Here is a 17,210-nt window from a genome sequence, read left to right as displayed (position 1 = left end):
GGCCATCTCCCCATTGTCCTCTTTTTTCCTTTCTTGACTCTTTGATGAGTTAATTGTATCCCTACCTTATATCACCCATTAGACATTGCTAAGCCTCAGCCTTGGATCTCTTCCAACAGTTGCTGCCTTCACTCTTAAACGTGCTGCTAAATAGAAAAATAATTTTGTTGAAAATTAGGCAACTATTCTGACTGGGTCCACTACAGATGTATGGTACCCAGCCTCAGCTGGGCCCTCACTGCTGTTAGATGATTGCTAACCTCCCTTAGCAACTCACTGATATCTTCCTTTGTACTGTAACTCCTCCAAACCTTTTCATCTCTTCTTAAGCCTCCAATGGATCTTCCCTTCCCCTGTCTCAACTGAGACCCTTGCCTCATATCTGACAGAAAAAAATTGAGGCCATTCATCACTAGCTCCTTCTTATCTCCTCTCACTCAGATGCCTTTTGCCACTATTTCCTCCTTTCCTGTCTTATATGATAAAATGACCTTCCCCTTCACCAAGGCTAAACCTCTTTTTGGTTCCAGCAATCCCATTCCATCCATCTCCTCCAACAGATTGTTCCTGTCTTCCCCTCTTTGTCCCTTTTTAAAAAGAATCCCTGTCTACTGGCTCATTTTCTACAGTCTACAAATATGCTCATGCTCTCCTATTCTGAAAAAACCCTATCTTTGTCCTTCTATTTCACCAGTTATCAGACTATATCTCTTCTGCCCTTTGTAGGTAAATGCCAAAAGGCTGCCTACATCAGGGACCTCAATTTTGTCTCCTCTAGTCTCTTCTTAACCCCTTAAAATTTGATGTCTGGCCTTATTGTTCTCCAGTTACCAGAGATCTGGTAACTGGAGGTCTCATGACCTTTTCTCAGGCTGCCCATGACCTTGACCTCGATCACCCTCTCTTTCTTGACAACACTCTCTGCTCTCTCGGTTTCCAGATTGCCATTTTCTCCTTTTTCTCCTCCAAACTCTGACTACTCCTTGCTTTACTTGACTCTTGCTCCAGATCACACCCTGCAACCCCAGGTGTCCCACAAGGTTCAGTCATAGTCCCTCTTTTCTTCTCCCTTCTGTGCCACTTCCCTTGATCATCTCACCTGCTCCTTAGATTTACGTACTCACCCACTACTGCTGATGCTGAAATCTTCCTGGCCCAGCCTCTTTGCTCACCTCTTCACATTTCCAGCTGCCTTTCCGATATCTTCAACTATATGTCCAGTAACTTCTTAAACCAGAGGTCTAAGCAAAGCACACTCTCTTTCTGCCCCACCTTCTCTGTTACTCTGCAAGGCAGCACCATACCCAGTCCCTCAGACTCCCACCTTCAGCCTATTGATCTCATTTTAAAGTAACATCTTTCATAAACACCCTCTTCTCTTCTAGTGCTAGGACTGGCATAGGCCCCCATCCCCTCATGTCTGGCTTGTTCAGTGGCCTGTTGGTGCATCTGCCTGCTTTAAATTTCTTTTCCTAAAGTCCACTCAACAAGCTCCATTGGCTCCTTTTCACCTCCAGGATCAAATGTACTTTATTCTCCATCATGGACTCTTTGATCCAGTGACACTGGCTTCTTCAGTGTTCAAGAATGAGACACTTTCTCAGCTCTGGGCATTTTCTCTTGCTATCCCTTGTCCATAATCTCCCTCCAACTCTACCTACTGGCTTCCTTTAAGACCCAAGTATAATCTGATCTTTTTCTAAACTTCTCATTATTCTATTGCCTTCTCTCTGTTAATTATTTTCTATATCCTGTATATGGCTTATTTGTGTATTCTTGTTTGCATGTTTTCTCTCCCATTAGATTTTAAGTTCTTTGAGGGTAGGGAATGTCACATATTTAATTGGTCGATTAGGCTTGTGTGGCAAATTCTTTTTTCACTTCATTTCTTTTTAATAATAAATTTTCATTGTTAACTTTTGTTTTAAATCACGCACATTTCACATAGTTGAGTTGTTTAGAGCTATTCCAAATATTCTTCCTTAGGATGTGGCGAGAACTTTAATGGCCATCTGTAATATTTGTGGTTTAATGTTGAAGTTCTGAACTTTGAACATTATAAATTTAAGATATTTTGTTCTCTTAGTATCCTGTTGATTTATTAATTCTGTGGTCTTTGCTCTCTTTTTTTTTATTACTTCTTGGTAGTTTTTATGTATGATTTCATGAAGTAAATAATTTAGATTTTTAAATTTACTTTGTTCTGGAAGACACAAAGATCTTTTAGACTATCTCTACATGTTATATTTTCAGGGTCACTTGCTTTCACTTGTAAAGCTTTCATAGGTTCTTCTAGTTTCTTGTCTTTAGATTATTTTAGTCAGTTCTTTGTTCTTTATACTTTTACATTACAAATTTGCGTTTTCGATTTTTGAAAAACCTGTTTTGGTAACATCATTTGGGGGAGTCTTTTATTCTCTTTTGATAGTTTTAATTTCTATCCTTACGCCTTTTTGTTCTTTTAATTGATCTTCTGAACAATTTCAGAAGTTCTTACAGCTGCATTATTATTTTTGCGACATTCTAAAGCAATTACTGCACTTATAAATTTCTCAACCTATAAAATTATTTGCAAAATCATTTTCATAATTTGTTAATTTAAAAAATATTGCTAGCTTCTCTCTATTACTCTTTTTGTTATAAGTTCCTTTCTATCCCCTTTTTACTCTTTTGTTGTCATGGTTTTAACATATTTGGTATCATTTCTTGATGTTGTGAGATATTGGGAGATGAACTGACACAATCCATTTCAGCCATCTTACCATAATTCTCTTAACTGTATATAGTGCGTGTTCTCCTTTATGGGAATGCTCTTTTCAGATCCAGGTATTGATGCTGCAAGATAATTTCTCTCTGCTAATACATATAGAAATTTAAGAGAAGATGATACTGGCACAAATCTCATTGTACAAGTTGTTTTCTCCCCACTTAGGGTTTATTTCCATTGTGATGGTATTCAAAGCAGCTAGGTGGTTCAGTGGACAAAGTGGTGGGCCTAAAATCAAGAAGACCTGAGTTTAGATTTGGCCTCAGACACTTATTAACTCTATATCTGAGGCAAGTCTTAAAATGGCCTTTGCCTTAGCTTCTTCAAGTGTAAATTGGAGATAAAAATAACACCAGGGTTATTGTGAAGATAATTGAAGTAAAATTTGTAAAAGGCATAGCACATTGCCAAGTACTTAGTAGATACCACATAAATGCTATTATTGTTGTTATAATAATAATAGCAATTATCATTATTAACTAGAAACAGACACATTCCCTTATAAACTGCTTGTGGGCAATTCTAAAAGATTTGGATGGGATCCTTTGAGACTGGAACCCTTAGTAAAGTATGGTTTCTTCAAAATAGCCTAGCATAGTTGTTGGAAGGATGATATGATTGGAGTTTACAAGACTCAGTTGATGGAACCTCTGGGAAAAGAAATATTGACTATACAGTTAACAGAACTATTATGCTCGGTATCAGTAAATAATCATAAATGAGCTTTATTGCTGCTAGACTTCTAAAAATCACATTATTTCTCTGTATTTGTTTTCTCCTCTGTCAAATGAAGTAATTGCACTCTCTATGGTCTCTAAGGATGTAGAATGATAGAGAGCTAGACGAGACTTAGGATTATCTAGTCCTACGTTCTCATTTTTACAGTTGAGGAAATTGAGGCTGAGTTGAAATAGATTTCTTAGTCTCACACAAAAACAGAGTAGCTGGTCTGTGTTTTGAATCAAAGTCCTCTCATTCTAAATGTAAACAGTGATTCATTTTGATATTCAATTCAGTTCCTAAGATTCATGCAATCTTTTTCCCAGAAACACAAATTTTTTTAAAAAGCAAACCACTAAGATTCAAATTGACTAAAATAATGAATGACACCCCCCCACTCTTTCTCTTATCAGCAATGTGCATGTAGTCATTTATTAATGAATATACATATATTTTTGTTTTTATAACATATATAAAATATAATATACAAACTAGAAATCATCTCAGGGGTTGAAAATTACAATTTGTAACTCTCCCTCCCTGGTAACCCCCAGAACAACAAAATAAAACAAAACCAAAATGCAGGAAAAATGGTTTCTTAATCCTTAAAAAAAAGAATGCCCATTTTTATACTTCCTCTTTCTTAGGATTAGGGCTTCTGAGGGTACTATGTGCAACTGTATTATTTTATGGAACTACAGAGTTCTTTCTTAACTTTTTTATAAAGTTCATATTCTTTTGCTTATTTGGGTATCCTACAATCACTTACCAACTCTGCTTTAATTTCATTTTTCGAATAAAATGCAATTGATATATTTTGTTTTTTATATCACCAGAATTTTTTCAGTGTCCTATACCTTACAATGAGGTGGACTAGATAACAAATAATATATTTCTTTAAATCAGAGAAAATAAAAGAGGAAGATTGGGAAAAATAAAAACAACCCTCTAGTAAAACCAATCAGTGTATCAAAATAGTCTGAAAGTATATGCAGTGTATCATACCTATGGATTACCCGTGTCATCAAAGGAGTGGGGTTGGAAGTCTTTTATCATTTTTTTTTGTTCTGTGTAAAGTTGATACATTTACTTTTGATTGTTATGCTGTTGTTATTTCCACTTAAATTGTGGTATTGTGTGTGTGTGTTTTGGGGGCTCAACTTTAGTCTGTGTCAAATCATGTAAATCTTTTTATTTCTATACCTGTCTATCATAATCCTCACTTCTTACAAAAGTAATATTCCATGTATTCATATACCAAATAGTGTTACTATAAATAGTTTAGTAAAAGGACTTTAATGTTATCAGTGTCCTGTTTTATGTAGAAATCTGGTAGTGGAATTTCTGGGTCAAAGGGTATGGACATTTTAGTAACTTTATTTGCATAATTCCAAATTGCTTTCTAAAATAATTGTACTGATTGATTCACAGTTCCACTGTCAATGCTAGTGTTTCTATGTTTGCAAGGTGTACTGGGAAACCTTAGGGTTATTTTGATTTGCATTTCTGTTATTAGTGATTTGAAGCATTCTTGTGTATCATTAAGAGTTTGCAATTCTTTTGAGAATTGTTTGTTCTCAGCCTTCAAATTGCTTCTCTAATGGAGAAAAGCTTTGTCTATTAATTTTCTTTATGTCTTAGATATCAAGACCTTATCAGAGATCGTTGATACAAATTTTTATATCTGATTCAGCCATTTAATCTTACCCTAGATGCATTATTTCTGTTTGAACAGAACATTTTCAGTTTCATATGATCAAAGTTTTCTGTTTTATCTTGGTGATATTAAGGCCACGTGCACATTTAGAATATATTGCATATATGGTCCTAAGATCTTCTCTAATCTTAATTTTCTTCATCCATATTTGTACTTTTTATAACTTTATCAAATAAGAAGTTTTTTCTAAAAAATTTTGTTTTCTGATTTATTGAATTTCATTCTTTCTAATTATTCCTTATCTGTTCCATTTTTAAACCATTATCAAATGGTTTTAATTATAATATGTTTGATTTCTGGAAGTGTTATGTCTCCTTCATCTCTGCCTTCTAAAAATTATTTCCATAGGTATTATAGGTTTTTTGATTTCTCAAAAAGATTTGGTTGTTTTTATCAAGTTCTGTAAAGAATTCCTTTGATTACTTAATTTGTATAGCATTAAAACGAAATTAATTGAGTAGTATTGTCATTTTTATTAGATTGGTACTGGCCAGTTGAGAGCACTAGATATTCATTCAGTTATTTAAAGTTCTTTAAGGAGCGTTTTGTATTTTCATCTATACAGGCATTTTGTATAGTTTTAAAGATTGATGCTCAAATATTTTGTGTGTTCTGCAATCATTTTGAATTAGATTTCTCTTTTTATTATAGCATCTTAAATTTTGTTTTGCAAATGTTATTGATTATTGTGGGTTTATTCTGGAGTGTAGAATTGGCTGAAGCTATTGTCTCAATTACTGCCTTTGCTGGTTCCCTAGGATTTTCTGAGTAAATAATCCTGTCATTAGCAAATAGGGATTGTTTTGTAATTTTCCTATTCCTACCTTTAAACTGTTACATTCTTTTTTCTTGCCTTGTTGGTTCACCTAGCATTTCTAGAACTACATCAAATAATTAGATAAGAGGGCATAATTGCCTTACGTCTATATTTATTGGGAACACATTTAGTGCATGCATATTACAAATGATCTTTCTTTTGGTCTTAGGTTGATACTTGTAATGATATTTTGAAACGGTCTCTATGCTTTTGTTTTTTAGAGATTTTAGTGTAAATGAGTATTACTCTCTGTCAAAGGCTTTTTCTATTTTTCTATTAAGATAATGATGTGATTTTAGAGATCTTTGTTTTTGTAATATTGTAATTATATTGTTTGTTTTCCTAATTTTTAAGTATCATCCCTACATCACCAGTATGAATCCAACTTGGTCATGAATTATTTCTTAAGGCTGTTTCACAGGATTTTATTTAAAATTTTTGAATTGTTAAGTCATTAAGATAATTGGTTCATAGTTTTTTTACTCTGTCCTCTAGCTTAGGCATCAGGACAGCTTTTATCTCAGAAAAGGAACCTAGTAGAAAGTTTTGTGTAATATTGGTACTAATTGTTCTTTAAATTGGTACTAATTGTTTGATAGAATTTTTCTAGGAATAAATCAGCACCAGGAGGGTTTTTTGGGACAGGGAATAGGATGGGGAAGAAGGTTATTTACTCTCTAGAGAGTTCTCTTTCCTTTTCTGAGATTGTATTATTTAAGATCTCTTATTTCATTTTCTGTTAGGTTGAGTATAACATTATGAATACTAGGTTTTTATAATTCATTCTATTTCTTTTATTTTGTTATGATTTCACCTTGTTCATTTTCAGTTCTTTTGATTTGATTTTCTGCTCTTATTTTTGCTCAGATTTTCTAAAGGTTTATCAATTTTGTTAGTTTTTTCAAAGAATTAGCTTTTAGTTTTATCATTTATGTATGTAGTCTTTGGTTTCCACTTTGTTTCCTTTAATTTTCTGTCTGCTTTTATGCTTATTTTTATTTATTTGTTGACTTTCTAATTTTAAAAAATGCATATTCTGTTCATTAATCTTCATTTTCTATTTTGTTAATGTATATTTTTAGGGATGTAATTTTTCCCCTGAGGACTGCTTTAGCTGCATCCCAGAAATTTTGGTATGTTGTTTCATCATTATAATTTTCTTTCACATAATTATTGTTTCTATGATTTGTTTTTTGACTTAACCATTATTTAGGATTTTATTGTTGTGTCCATTTGATTTTGTGACTTTTTTTGGTGATCGTTGAATCTATTTTTTTAAATTATGAATTAAAAAGGATATTCTCACAATTTCAGCCTTTTTGCATTTATTTCCAATATCTTTGTGCTCCAAAACATGGTCAGTTTTTGTAAAAATGCCATGTGGCACTAAAAAATACATATATTCTTGTAACAGCCCCATTTAGAAGATGCTATAAGCCTTTTGCCTCAACAGCAGTTAAACTTCTGTATTCATATTTATTTTTCTATTAAATTTTTTGAAAACCAAGAAGCATATTAAAGTCTTCTGTCCATATTGTATTATCATCTGCATCTTGTAATTCAACTAATTTGCCCTTCATGGATTTGTATGCTAATGTATTTGGAGTATGTACTTAATATTGATATTGATTTCTTGCCCATAGTTCCTTTCAGCATAATGTATTTTCTTCATTTATCTTTCTGTGCTGTGAATATTTGTTTTTCCATTATCTGATATCATTAGTGTAACTTCTTTTTTTTTAATTCATCTGTAGTTGAGTCCTTTTACTTGAATCCTCCTGTATTTTTTCTGTGTATATCTTTGCTTTTTAGGTGTGTTTCTTTTTATTTTTTTCTACATAGTTCTTTTATTTTTTCAAAGTTAAATAATCAAGTAAAATTACCTTTTCTTGCCTCTACTTTAATTTTTTGTTTGTTAGGTATTTTCCTTTTTCATCTACTGGTACCTCTTTTTGAAAATAATATCTTTCTTTTGTTCTCTTCATGAATTTTCTTTTTTCCCTTTCTGTCTATCCTAAATACTTATTCTTTGATTCATGGTCCTTGTACTTGCTTATTTCTTCTTTATGTCTCTGTATTACTCTTGGAATGGAAGTTTCTAAGGTATCTAATTTGAGTTTCATCTTTTGTTTTACCTTTACCTTCTGTCTTAAGAGTCAGTTCTAAGTATTGGTTTCAAAGCAAAAGAGTAGTAGTAAGAGCTTGAATTTGTCTTTTAAACAGTTTCTATGTAATTACCTTAGAGATTTTATCTTCTCCCCTTCTTTCTGATGGAATAAATCCTTTCCCAGTTGTTTTTTTTTCTTTAACTCTTTCCTTCTGTCTTAGAATCAGTACCTTATATTGATCCCAAAGTACAAGAGCAGTAAGGGCTGAGTAATGAGGGTTAAGTGACTTGCCCAGGGTCTCACAGCTAGGCAGTGTTTGAGACCAGATTTGAACCAAGGACCTCCTGTCTCCACTTCTGGCTCTCTATCCCCTGACCCATCTAACTGCCTTCTCTTTCCTACCTTTTTAATCCTTTTATTTTTGCTGCCACAACCTTTCTCCTGTGTGCCTTCTTTGTGAGAGAACATGGGCATTGTTTTCCCTTCATTGTTTAACACTGTCTTGATTAGGGTAAATTATAGATTCCTCTTTTTTATACTTCCCCTGCTGCTTTTTATGGGTCTTCCTCTTCTGTAGTATAGTTCCACAGAAAATATTGATTCATCTATAGGTGAAGTCTTATGAGGTTTATAGTACATTGCCTGACAGAGTGATGCTTAATAAATGCTTGTTGACCTGACTTTTGCCTTTTTTTTCCCTCCTGGAGTAATTTTATTTAATTGTTTGTGCCTTCCTTAGTTGTTGCTTTTAACTTTCTTGTGTTTCTGTTGTTTGAAGTGTTTGCAAAGTAAATAACTAGTTCACATTTGAGGAGTTTTTCTTATAGTAATGTTTCATATACTTATTGATCATCCTTTTTTCATTGGTCATTAGCTTCAGAGTTGCAGAATAAATCACCTTGATAAATTCTTTAGAACACATTATTTCATTCCTTACTGCAGACAAAATGGATATAGAATAATCTTGTGTTAATCAAATTTCCTTTTCTTTTTAATTGAAGTTCTTTGTCCTGATTGTAAAATTTGTTGTCATTGCAACTGTTTATTTTAACTACTGTGTGTGTGTGTGTGGAAATTTTCAGCAATTTTTTTTCTTTTTTCCTTGAGGCAATATACAGGGATTTATTTTTTATTGATACTTTTTCTGTGCTTAATGTTCTGGGTAATGTTCTTATATTATTTCTTGCATTATGGTGTTCAGGCCTTTTGTTCTATTCTTCTAAAATCTTTACATTATATTTATGCATACTGTCTTTGAAATCATTATATTTTATTTTCATAGAATATTCCAGATTATTCTTCATTTATGTAATCGCAAATTTTTTTAGTGAGATTTGCCACTTAGGGAATCCAGTTTTTTAGTTCTACCAATTATTACTGTCATGTAAAGCTCAAGTTCTTTCGGAATTCTTATTTCTCTCTTGAACAATCAGAGGAGCATCTTGTTATGGTTAGATACTCTCAGGTATCTGTAGGGCCTCTGTTCATGTGTTAATTTATTTTCCTTTGTGTTAGCAATACTTATTTGTAGAAATCTGTACTTGACTAATCTGGAGGCTATGTTTCTTGCTATTATATCTTCCCTGTCAAGATATCTGCTTGTATTTAAGGTTTTTTAACTGTTTTCTTCCTCCTGCAATCTTTGTTAATTTCAGGGTTTTTTTTTCCCCTTATATTACCCTGTTGTGAACCTTTTGATTCATTCCTCTTTAATAATTTATTTTTCCTTAGGGCTGGACCTTAAATGAATTTCAGTCTCTTCCCATACTTGGTTAATTCACTTTATACCATCCTTTATCTCTCCTTTAGATGACGTTTTTAGGGCTAGGATTTGCCTCAGTTGAATGCACATCCCCTTTCCTTCAGGCCATGTTGGCACTTTCTAGTGGAGAGAATAGGTAGAGTTATTTTCTGTTGCTTCTTGCTACAGAATAGTAGAGTGATAGCAGGACTGGAGGGTATGCTATCAGACACTATCCCAACAGTAATAAAATTGCCCAGTGGATCCCAGAGCTCAAGTAGATCTTCTTGTGGAATTTCATTGGAGAATGATGGGTGGTAGGTAGAGGTTTGCTGAAGGAGCACTTTAAGGATTGGGGATTGTCCTCTGTTTTTATTACCTTATTTGGGTTGTTGATTCTTTGCTTTTGGAAATACCTTTAATATCTTCCACATAATTCTTGATTTGAGAGATCATGAAGATCAGAAAAAATGTCTAATACTCCATCTTATTGGTTAGGTAATCTAGAAGTGTCTGCTTTGATTTTCTTAGGGATTCACGCTCTTTCCTTAAAAATGAAACCCTTTAACTAATAGATATTCATTTATAGTTTGTGGAGAATGAAGGCAAAATAACAAGTATCATAGAAATAATTCTTTTCAGCTGCCTTTTCCCCTCTCAAACACAAATATTAACTCAGTAGTTAACCAGTCAGTATATGGATACCTATCATGGTCCCAGATAGCATAGGAAAAATACATATGATTCCTAAATTCATGGGACGTTAAATTTAATTTAAAAGTCAAAATTAATACACACACACTTGTAAAAAATATAGAACTGCATGTAATTAAGTCCTAAATTGAAAGGTAAAGGCAATAAATGTAGGAGTTCAGAGAATGGAAAGGTTAATGATAACTGGAGTAATTTGGTATAGTTTAAGTTTCTTAGATGAAGTGAAACTGCAAGACCGTGAATGATGTACTTTTTGGAAAGTTTCAGAAGTACATCTAGAACCTCAGTAAGGATACAGGAAGAAGTCTGGCCAGCAAAGGAAAACAAAGTAAATACAAAGGGATATTGTAAAGTCATGGATTACAAGGGAGGATTTCATGCAGGATGTGGTGCCTTTCAATTGGGTCAGATGCTATGGAATAAAGACTGAGATTAAAAAAAAAAAAGAACCCTTGGAAGGTGCTGGTGACTTTTAGTAGAATTGTTTTAGGAAAAAATATATTTTTTAACCATGCAAATTGTAGAAGGCCTGTTGAATAGAAAAGTCCTGTTGATTGTTGTTGGTCTGGCATATAGGTGGTACTTATTTCTTATGTTGTTTGAGGGAGTTAGTGATTTCAGCAGCTCAGAAGAAATTTGGCAGTGGAAGGCAGGTGAGAAGTAATTGCTAAAAGGTTCCAAGTACACTCGGCAAAAGTTTGGTCAAGATATAGAAGAGACTTGTGTATATTAGAAGACAGAAAGGGAGCCAGTTGGGAGAGAGAAAAAGTCTGATTATTCTGGAAAAGAAGGTTAAAGGCAATTTGGTACAGCAGAAAAAGGATTGGTTCTGGTATAGAGAGACTAGTAACACATTCTGGCTCTATGTTTATTACTTGTGTGACTCTAGGCAATTCATTTCTGTTTCAGTTCCCTCATCTATAATATAGGATTGGACTAAAAAAATTCCACTTCCCATGATTCTAAATCTAATAACAAAGAGTCTAGAAGGAATGATATTTAGAGCATAAAGTGAAAGGGCTAGCTTTAGAGGAGCAGATACATCCTCTTTCTGTAAGATAAAGACTGATTTATTTGACAGTATCATTACTTAGCCTTGAATTTCTCAGTGAAATAAGAAGCAAATCATCTGTTAAAGGGATATATATAGGATTGGGAATTTGGGGGAAAAGATAGGAAAAAATCATATAGCTTTAGCAATTAGAAAATACTTTCACATAATCATTTTGATTTTTACGTTTCCTTCATTTTGTGGATGAACGAGGCAATGAAATGCACTAGAAAATATGTAAGAGTTAAATAAAGAGACTGCTGAACAGTGGCAAAATTCCATTGAGGTTGGAGAAGATAATTTGTGGTAGATCAAGTCTGTGTGATCCTGATTATTTCTTTAGCATGGATCTTCTACATTAGACTTTGGGTTTATTGAGGGTTGTGAATGCTTTTTCTTTTCTTTGTATCACTAGCATTTAGCATAAGGCCTGACACATAGTAGGTACTTTATAAACTCTCATTAAATTGATTTGATTTGTTTTATATTCCAGATCAGGAATAGAGAAAGTAGGACAATATACAGTTTTCTATTAACAAGGAAGATAGAGTGGTATGGAGTTTAAACAGAATAATATATTCCAGAGCAAATTGGTAGAGTAATGAATAGAAAATGATCAAATGGAAATTCAACTATTTTGAGCAAATCTTAGTTTTTTAGTATGAAAGTAATGATTGAAAATGGATATATCGATTTGAATATCTCAGAAATAAAATAATGCTGTATAACTACATGATTGACATAGTTTATCTTGACATGTCAAGCTTAATCAGCTTGGCAGATGGTACCAAAAAAAGTCTAGGGATCACTGAATGGCAAAAATCAGAATTCTAAAAGATGTGGACAGGCTAGAATAATTAAATGTGATGAAAATGAAATTAATAAAAATAAATCAATATTTGGTACTTGTTTTAAAAAGTCAGTTTAAAAATATAAGATAGGAGAGGCATGGATTACATTACAGTTAATCTGGAAGAGATTGGAGGGTTTTAGCTGGCTGTAAATTCCTTACAAGTAAGTCACCAATGTGGTTGTCAAGAAAGGTAATGGAGGCTCAGGTTTCTCGCTGAGATGACTTGCATAGCAAAAAGCATTGGTTCTTCTGTACTCTGCTCTAGATAGGCGCAATCTAGTCTTGTGTTTAGTTCTGGGAACATGACTTTAGAAAGGACATTGGTAAGATGGAGAGCATCCAGAAAAAGGCAGTTAAGATGGGAAAGGCCAGGAGATCAGGCTTTATGAAGATTAATTGAAGAAACTGAGGATATTTAGCCTGTAGTAGAAGAGATAAGATTGATAGCTATCTTAAAGATTTTTAAGTATTATCTTGTGCAAGAAAATTTTGACTTGTTTTGCTTGGTATGGAAAGAAGAACTAAAAACAATGTTAGAAGTTTTAAAGTCTCTTATTTAGGCTTAATGTAAGTAAAACCTTCCAAACACTTAAGGAGTGAAATAGAATGAAATGGGCCAGCGTAGGAGATAGTGTGTGTTCCTGCTCATTGGAGGTTTTCAAATGAAGCCTGAAGGACCTGATTATTAGGTTATAGAGAAGCTTCTTGATCATATATGAATTCAACCAATTGACCCCTGAGGTCTCTCTAAACCCTCATATTCTGTGACCTTGAAGTTTGATTCTTATTTGCTATGTATTTTAAACTAATCCTAAATTTGGGAGGAATTTTTTTTCATATATCTGTTAAGGTCTTCCTTTCATTAATGTTGTATTTGAATGCTTGTATCTTGAAGGTAAAGGAGTCATGGGTTCTTAAAGGCTTTGTGTTAGGAGAGCATAGCCCTAGCAGGGTCTAATAAGCTAAAAGTATGAGCTCCAATGATGGACTATTTTGGAGAAACAAGTTTGGTCACAGGTCCACAATTTTTTTTTTCCATAGCAACTCTTAAAAATCATAAGCTTAAATGAGAGACAATACCTACTTTTTTGAAATTATAGGCCCATTGAAGTATTGAAGATCCTCATGATGTTCTATAATGCTTTGCTCTATATATATAGAACATAGCTCATCTAATTTAGTGTGTGAGTTTCCTTTTCTTAAAAATGTCTAAATCAGGACAACTGAAATTTCCCTTAATATAGTTCATTTGTAGATCCCTTGATCTTGGTATTATGGCCATATAGTGCCAGTACTAGAGTTTTTTTAGTGCATATATAATTCTAAATAAAACATGAATTATCCAAAAGTGACTATTTCAGGAAAGAGTACATTCATTATCACTTTAGGTCTTCCAGCAGAAGCTGAATGACCTCTTATTTCAATATGTTGTAAAAGAGATTCCTACCAGATGTGATTGAAGTCCATATTAGATTGTTTCTAAGGTCCCTTGCAATGAATACTCTTGAGAATATCTTTATGAAACGATGATAGACAAAAATGTTCTTGGCAAATGTACTCTATATATATATAAAGAGATAGTAGAAAGTTGTACAATTTTATTATATTTCTTCTAAGCCAATTTGCATGACTTCTTCATTGTATTTGGAGTGCTTTTCCATTCTTTTTAGATTTACTCCTAAATATATTTCTCAGGTCTTTTACTTAAAAAAATATGTGCTGCATTGATTTTTTCATAAAAATTTGAGGATTCTATAAAGTTTAAAAATTTTGACCGTTGAGAAAGACTCCTTGCTAAAAAATCATCCTGGATTTATTAGTAATGAATAAAGTGTTTTAATGTTTTTTCACATTTCCTTATCTCTAAGGAGGTTTTATCCTTTATATGTTAATAGAGCATTAAAGATATTTAATATTTGTGAATTGACTTCAGGGTAACTTTGGGGTTAATGAAGTACCATTATATATATCCTCATTTCTTGACTCTGTTAGATATTGTTTTAAAAGATATTTAAAATTCACAATTATAATTGATTATTTAACTTGTTTAGACATTAATAAAATTAATGTACTTATTGACAGTCATGCTTCACTAAGATATCACTTTAGACAAAATAGGATATGGAGATATAATTATACAAAATTGATAAATTGAGAACTGTGATTATTTGCTTTATGACTGCAACTATTCATTATAGTATATTTAAATAATTAACTCTTACTAAAATATTATTCAATTTATTGTGAACTTTAGTAACATTTCTACTGCTTAAATTGAAAAATAAAGTAGAGAAAATGATTTCTTAAAATATTTGAGCAATTCCAGTTGATTCTCATATATAGCTATATGTTTATTTATGTGTATGTATATATATACATACATATATATATATGTACATATATATATAATCCCCTTATTTTGAACTATTAAAACCTTGGAAATTTGAATTTTATGTTCTAATTAATTTTCTAGTTATTATTAAGTGACAAATTATAAACTAAGAGTTATACCAACTTTCAAAACTTGTATTGTTCTTATTTTGGAGATATGCAGATGAGAATAACTTTTGCATATAGCTTCTAAGAATACACATAATTTCTCCTGTATACATGGAGAAAAGGTTTTATTTAATTTGTTTTGATACCTGTGGCCTAGGTGGAGAAGATATTCATAAAATTTTTGGTACCTGAAAATTGTTGGCAGCTAAATATTAGGGCAGAATCTGTATTATATAATTGTAAACCCCTTTCACTGTTTTTGATTCATGATAAGTTTGTCTAAGATAAATAGAAGATATTTTTAAGTATAGTAACTTTTATTTTTGTCTGCTGACAGAGAGGTAGATCAATTGTCAGTAAGGGACATCAGCTTTTTAAAGAAAATGACAAGAAGTAATACTGATGACCTAGACTCAAGAATTCGGGATACAGGGAATGACAGCGCCAGCACTGCACCTAGGAGCACTGAGGAGTCTCTCTCTGAAGATGTATTCACAGAATCAGAACTCTCTCCAATACAAGAAGAGATCATTTCTTTAGATGAGTTACATCAAAAAAAATCTGATGCATCATCAGAATCTGCCCAAACTGTGCAAGCTGGTATAAAACATGTAACAGTCATTCCAGATTCTTCTGTTACTTCTGATAACTTAAAAGGCAATATTACGCAGTCTGCCCATGATATGGAGACTCTAGGTCATAAAACAAATTTAGACAGTCCAGAAGTAGTAGATCCAGTTACAAACATCCCTCAACAATCTTTACAAGAAACACAAAGCCAAGAGGAAAATAACATGAGGGTCAGAATAAACACAAATTCATTACAAGGATCAGAAGATAAAAAAGGAAACAAGCATTTTGCAGAAGTCTCAGGATCTCAAAAGAAGGAAACTATGAACAAAGGGGAACAAGGAGAGGAAAAACATCAGGACTTTCAGATAGAGGTGGAAGAGCTACGTAAACTCTGGAAAAGCCACACTATGGAACAAACCAAACAGCAAAGGGAAAATATTCAGCAGGTGTCTCAAAAAGAAAGTAAACATAAAATAGCAACTGCAGATGGACATATAGAAGGTAAGTGTTATGATCTACTTAAAAATAATTTTGTTTATACCATAGATATTTTGCAAATTCTAAATGTGGACTTTTTGGACATCAATGACAGATGACATCTGCTGTCTTCCCAATTAAATTGCCTATCCCAAGCACATTTATATACACACATATACACATGCACGTGTGCGTGTGTCTTACTCCAGGTGACAGACAAGCTGGTGATGCTACCAGTATTATGCATGGGGAATTGCCCTATACAGCTTTGTTTTCTTCTCTTTTCCCTCTGTTTCCACATCCATATCTTACTTTTTATCAGATGAGGTTTTTCTCATAGACACATACACACAGAGTAATCTGCTTTATCCCTCTTCATTTTTATCCTTATTGTTCCAAGTATCATCTGTTTATGAAAATCCCTCTATTTTCTTCTTTTTAGCTGTGAGCACATCACATACCACACACACACACACACCCCCTTGTAATCATGGCTCACAACCTTCAAATTTGAGTAATATATCTATGTCAAGGAAAAGGAAAATTACTTTTTGAAGTAAATTATATAAATAATATAAAAATTAATTTTCACCATTTTATACTCCCTTTAAAGTGGCTCCAGATTTCCTTAAAATCTCAATAAGTCTTTTGCTTTTGTTTCATTTCCAGATTTAATTTGATTTCCTTTACTTAACTTAAAATAAATAAAATACTATTATTCAATTTTATATTTTTCTCTTTCATTAGTAATATGGAAAATACTATATTTTTAATTGTACACAACATATTCAGTTTCATTGTGGCTTCATTCATTTTTTATTTGACTGAAGTGGAAACCTTTTCCATTTGTTATTTTTTTCTCCACGTTTCCTAAAGGTTGTAAACAGCTAACCTAGAATTAAATTTTTTTCTTACACTCTATAAGTTAAAGATTCCCCTTGTAATTAGCACCTTTCTTATTTTTAATATATTCATGTGTGCGAGTGTACGTATAAAAAGTATTTATTTAACACTTCTTTTATGCCAAGCACTGTGGTTATAAGTACAAAGGTCATGGTAGCTCTTTGTCCTCAAGGAGCTTGCCATTTAATAGGGGACTACATCCTGTATTGAATAATTTTCAAGGGAAAATGTTTTGGTTTGCTAAACAAAAGGAAATACATTTCTAGGAAT

General features: G+C 32.7%; 1 protein-coding gene across 13 annotated transcripts in view; it reads left to right on the top strand.

Annotated features, from left to right (window-relative positions):
• OXR1 (oxidation resistance 1) overlaps positions 1 to 17,210 on the top strand; it is a 593,469-nt gene that overhangs the window by 525,015 nt on the left and 51,244 nt on the right. For all 13 annotated transcript variants that reach the window (XM_056823193.1, XM_056823192.1, XM_007488210.3 and 10 more), the window contains one exon: positions 15,325 to 16,061. In XM_056823193.1, coding sequence (XP_056679171.1) covers positions 15,325 to 16,061 — 737 coding nt within the window. The remainder of the gene's footprint in view (positions 1 to 15,324; positions 16,062 to 17,210) is intronic.

This window comes from Monodelphis domestica, chromosome 3 (assembly GCF_027887165.1).
Source record: "Monodelphis domestica isolate mMonDom1 chromosome 3, mMonDom1.pri, whole genome shotgun sequence".
Lineage (NCBI taxonomy): Eukaryota > Metazoa > Chordata > Mammalia > Didelphimorphia > Didelphidae > Monodelphis > Monodelphis domestica.
The sequence above is the reverse complement of the archived record's forward strand: the minus strand, read 5'-3'. Positions and strand labels throughout refer to the sequence as shown.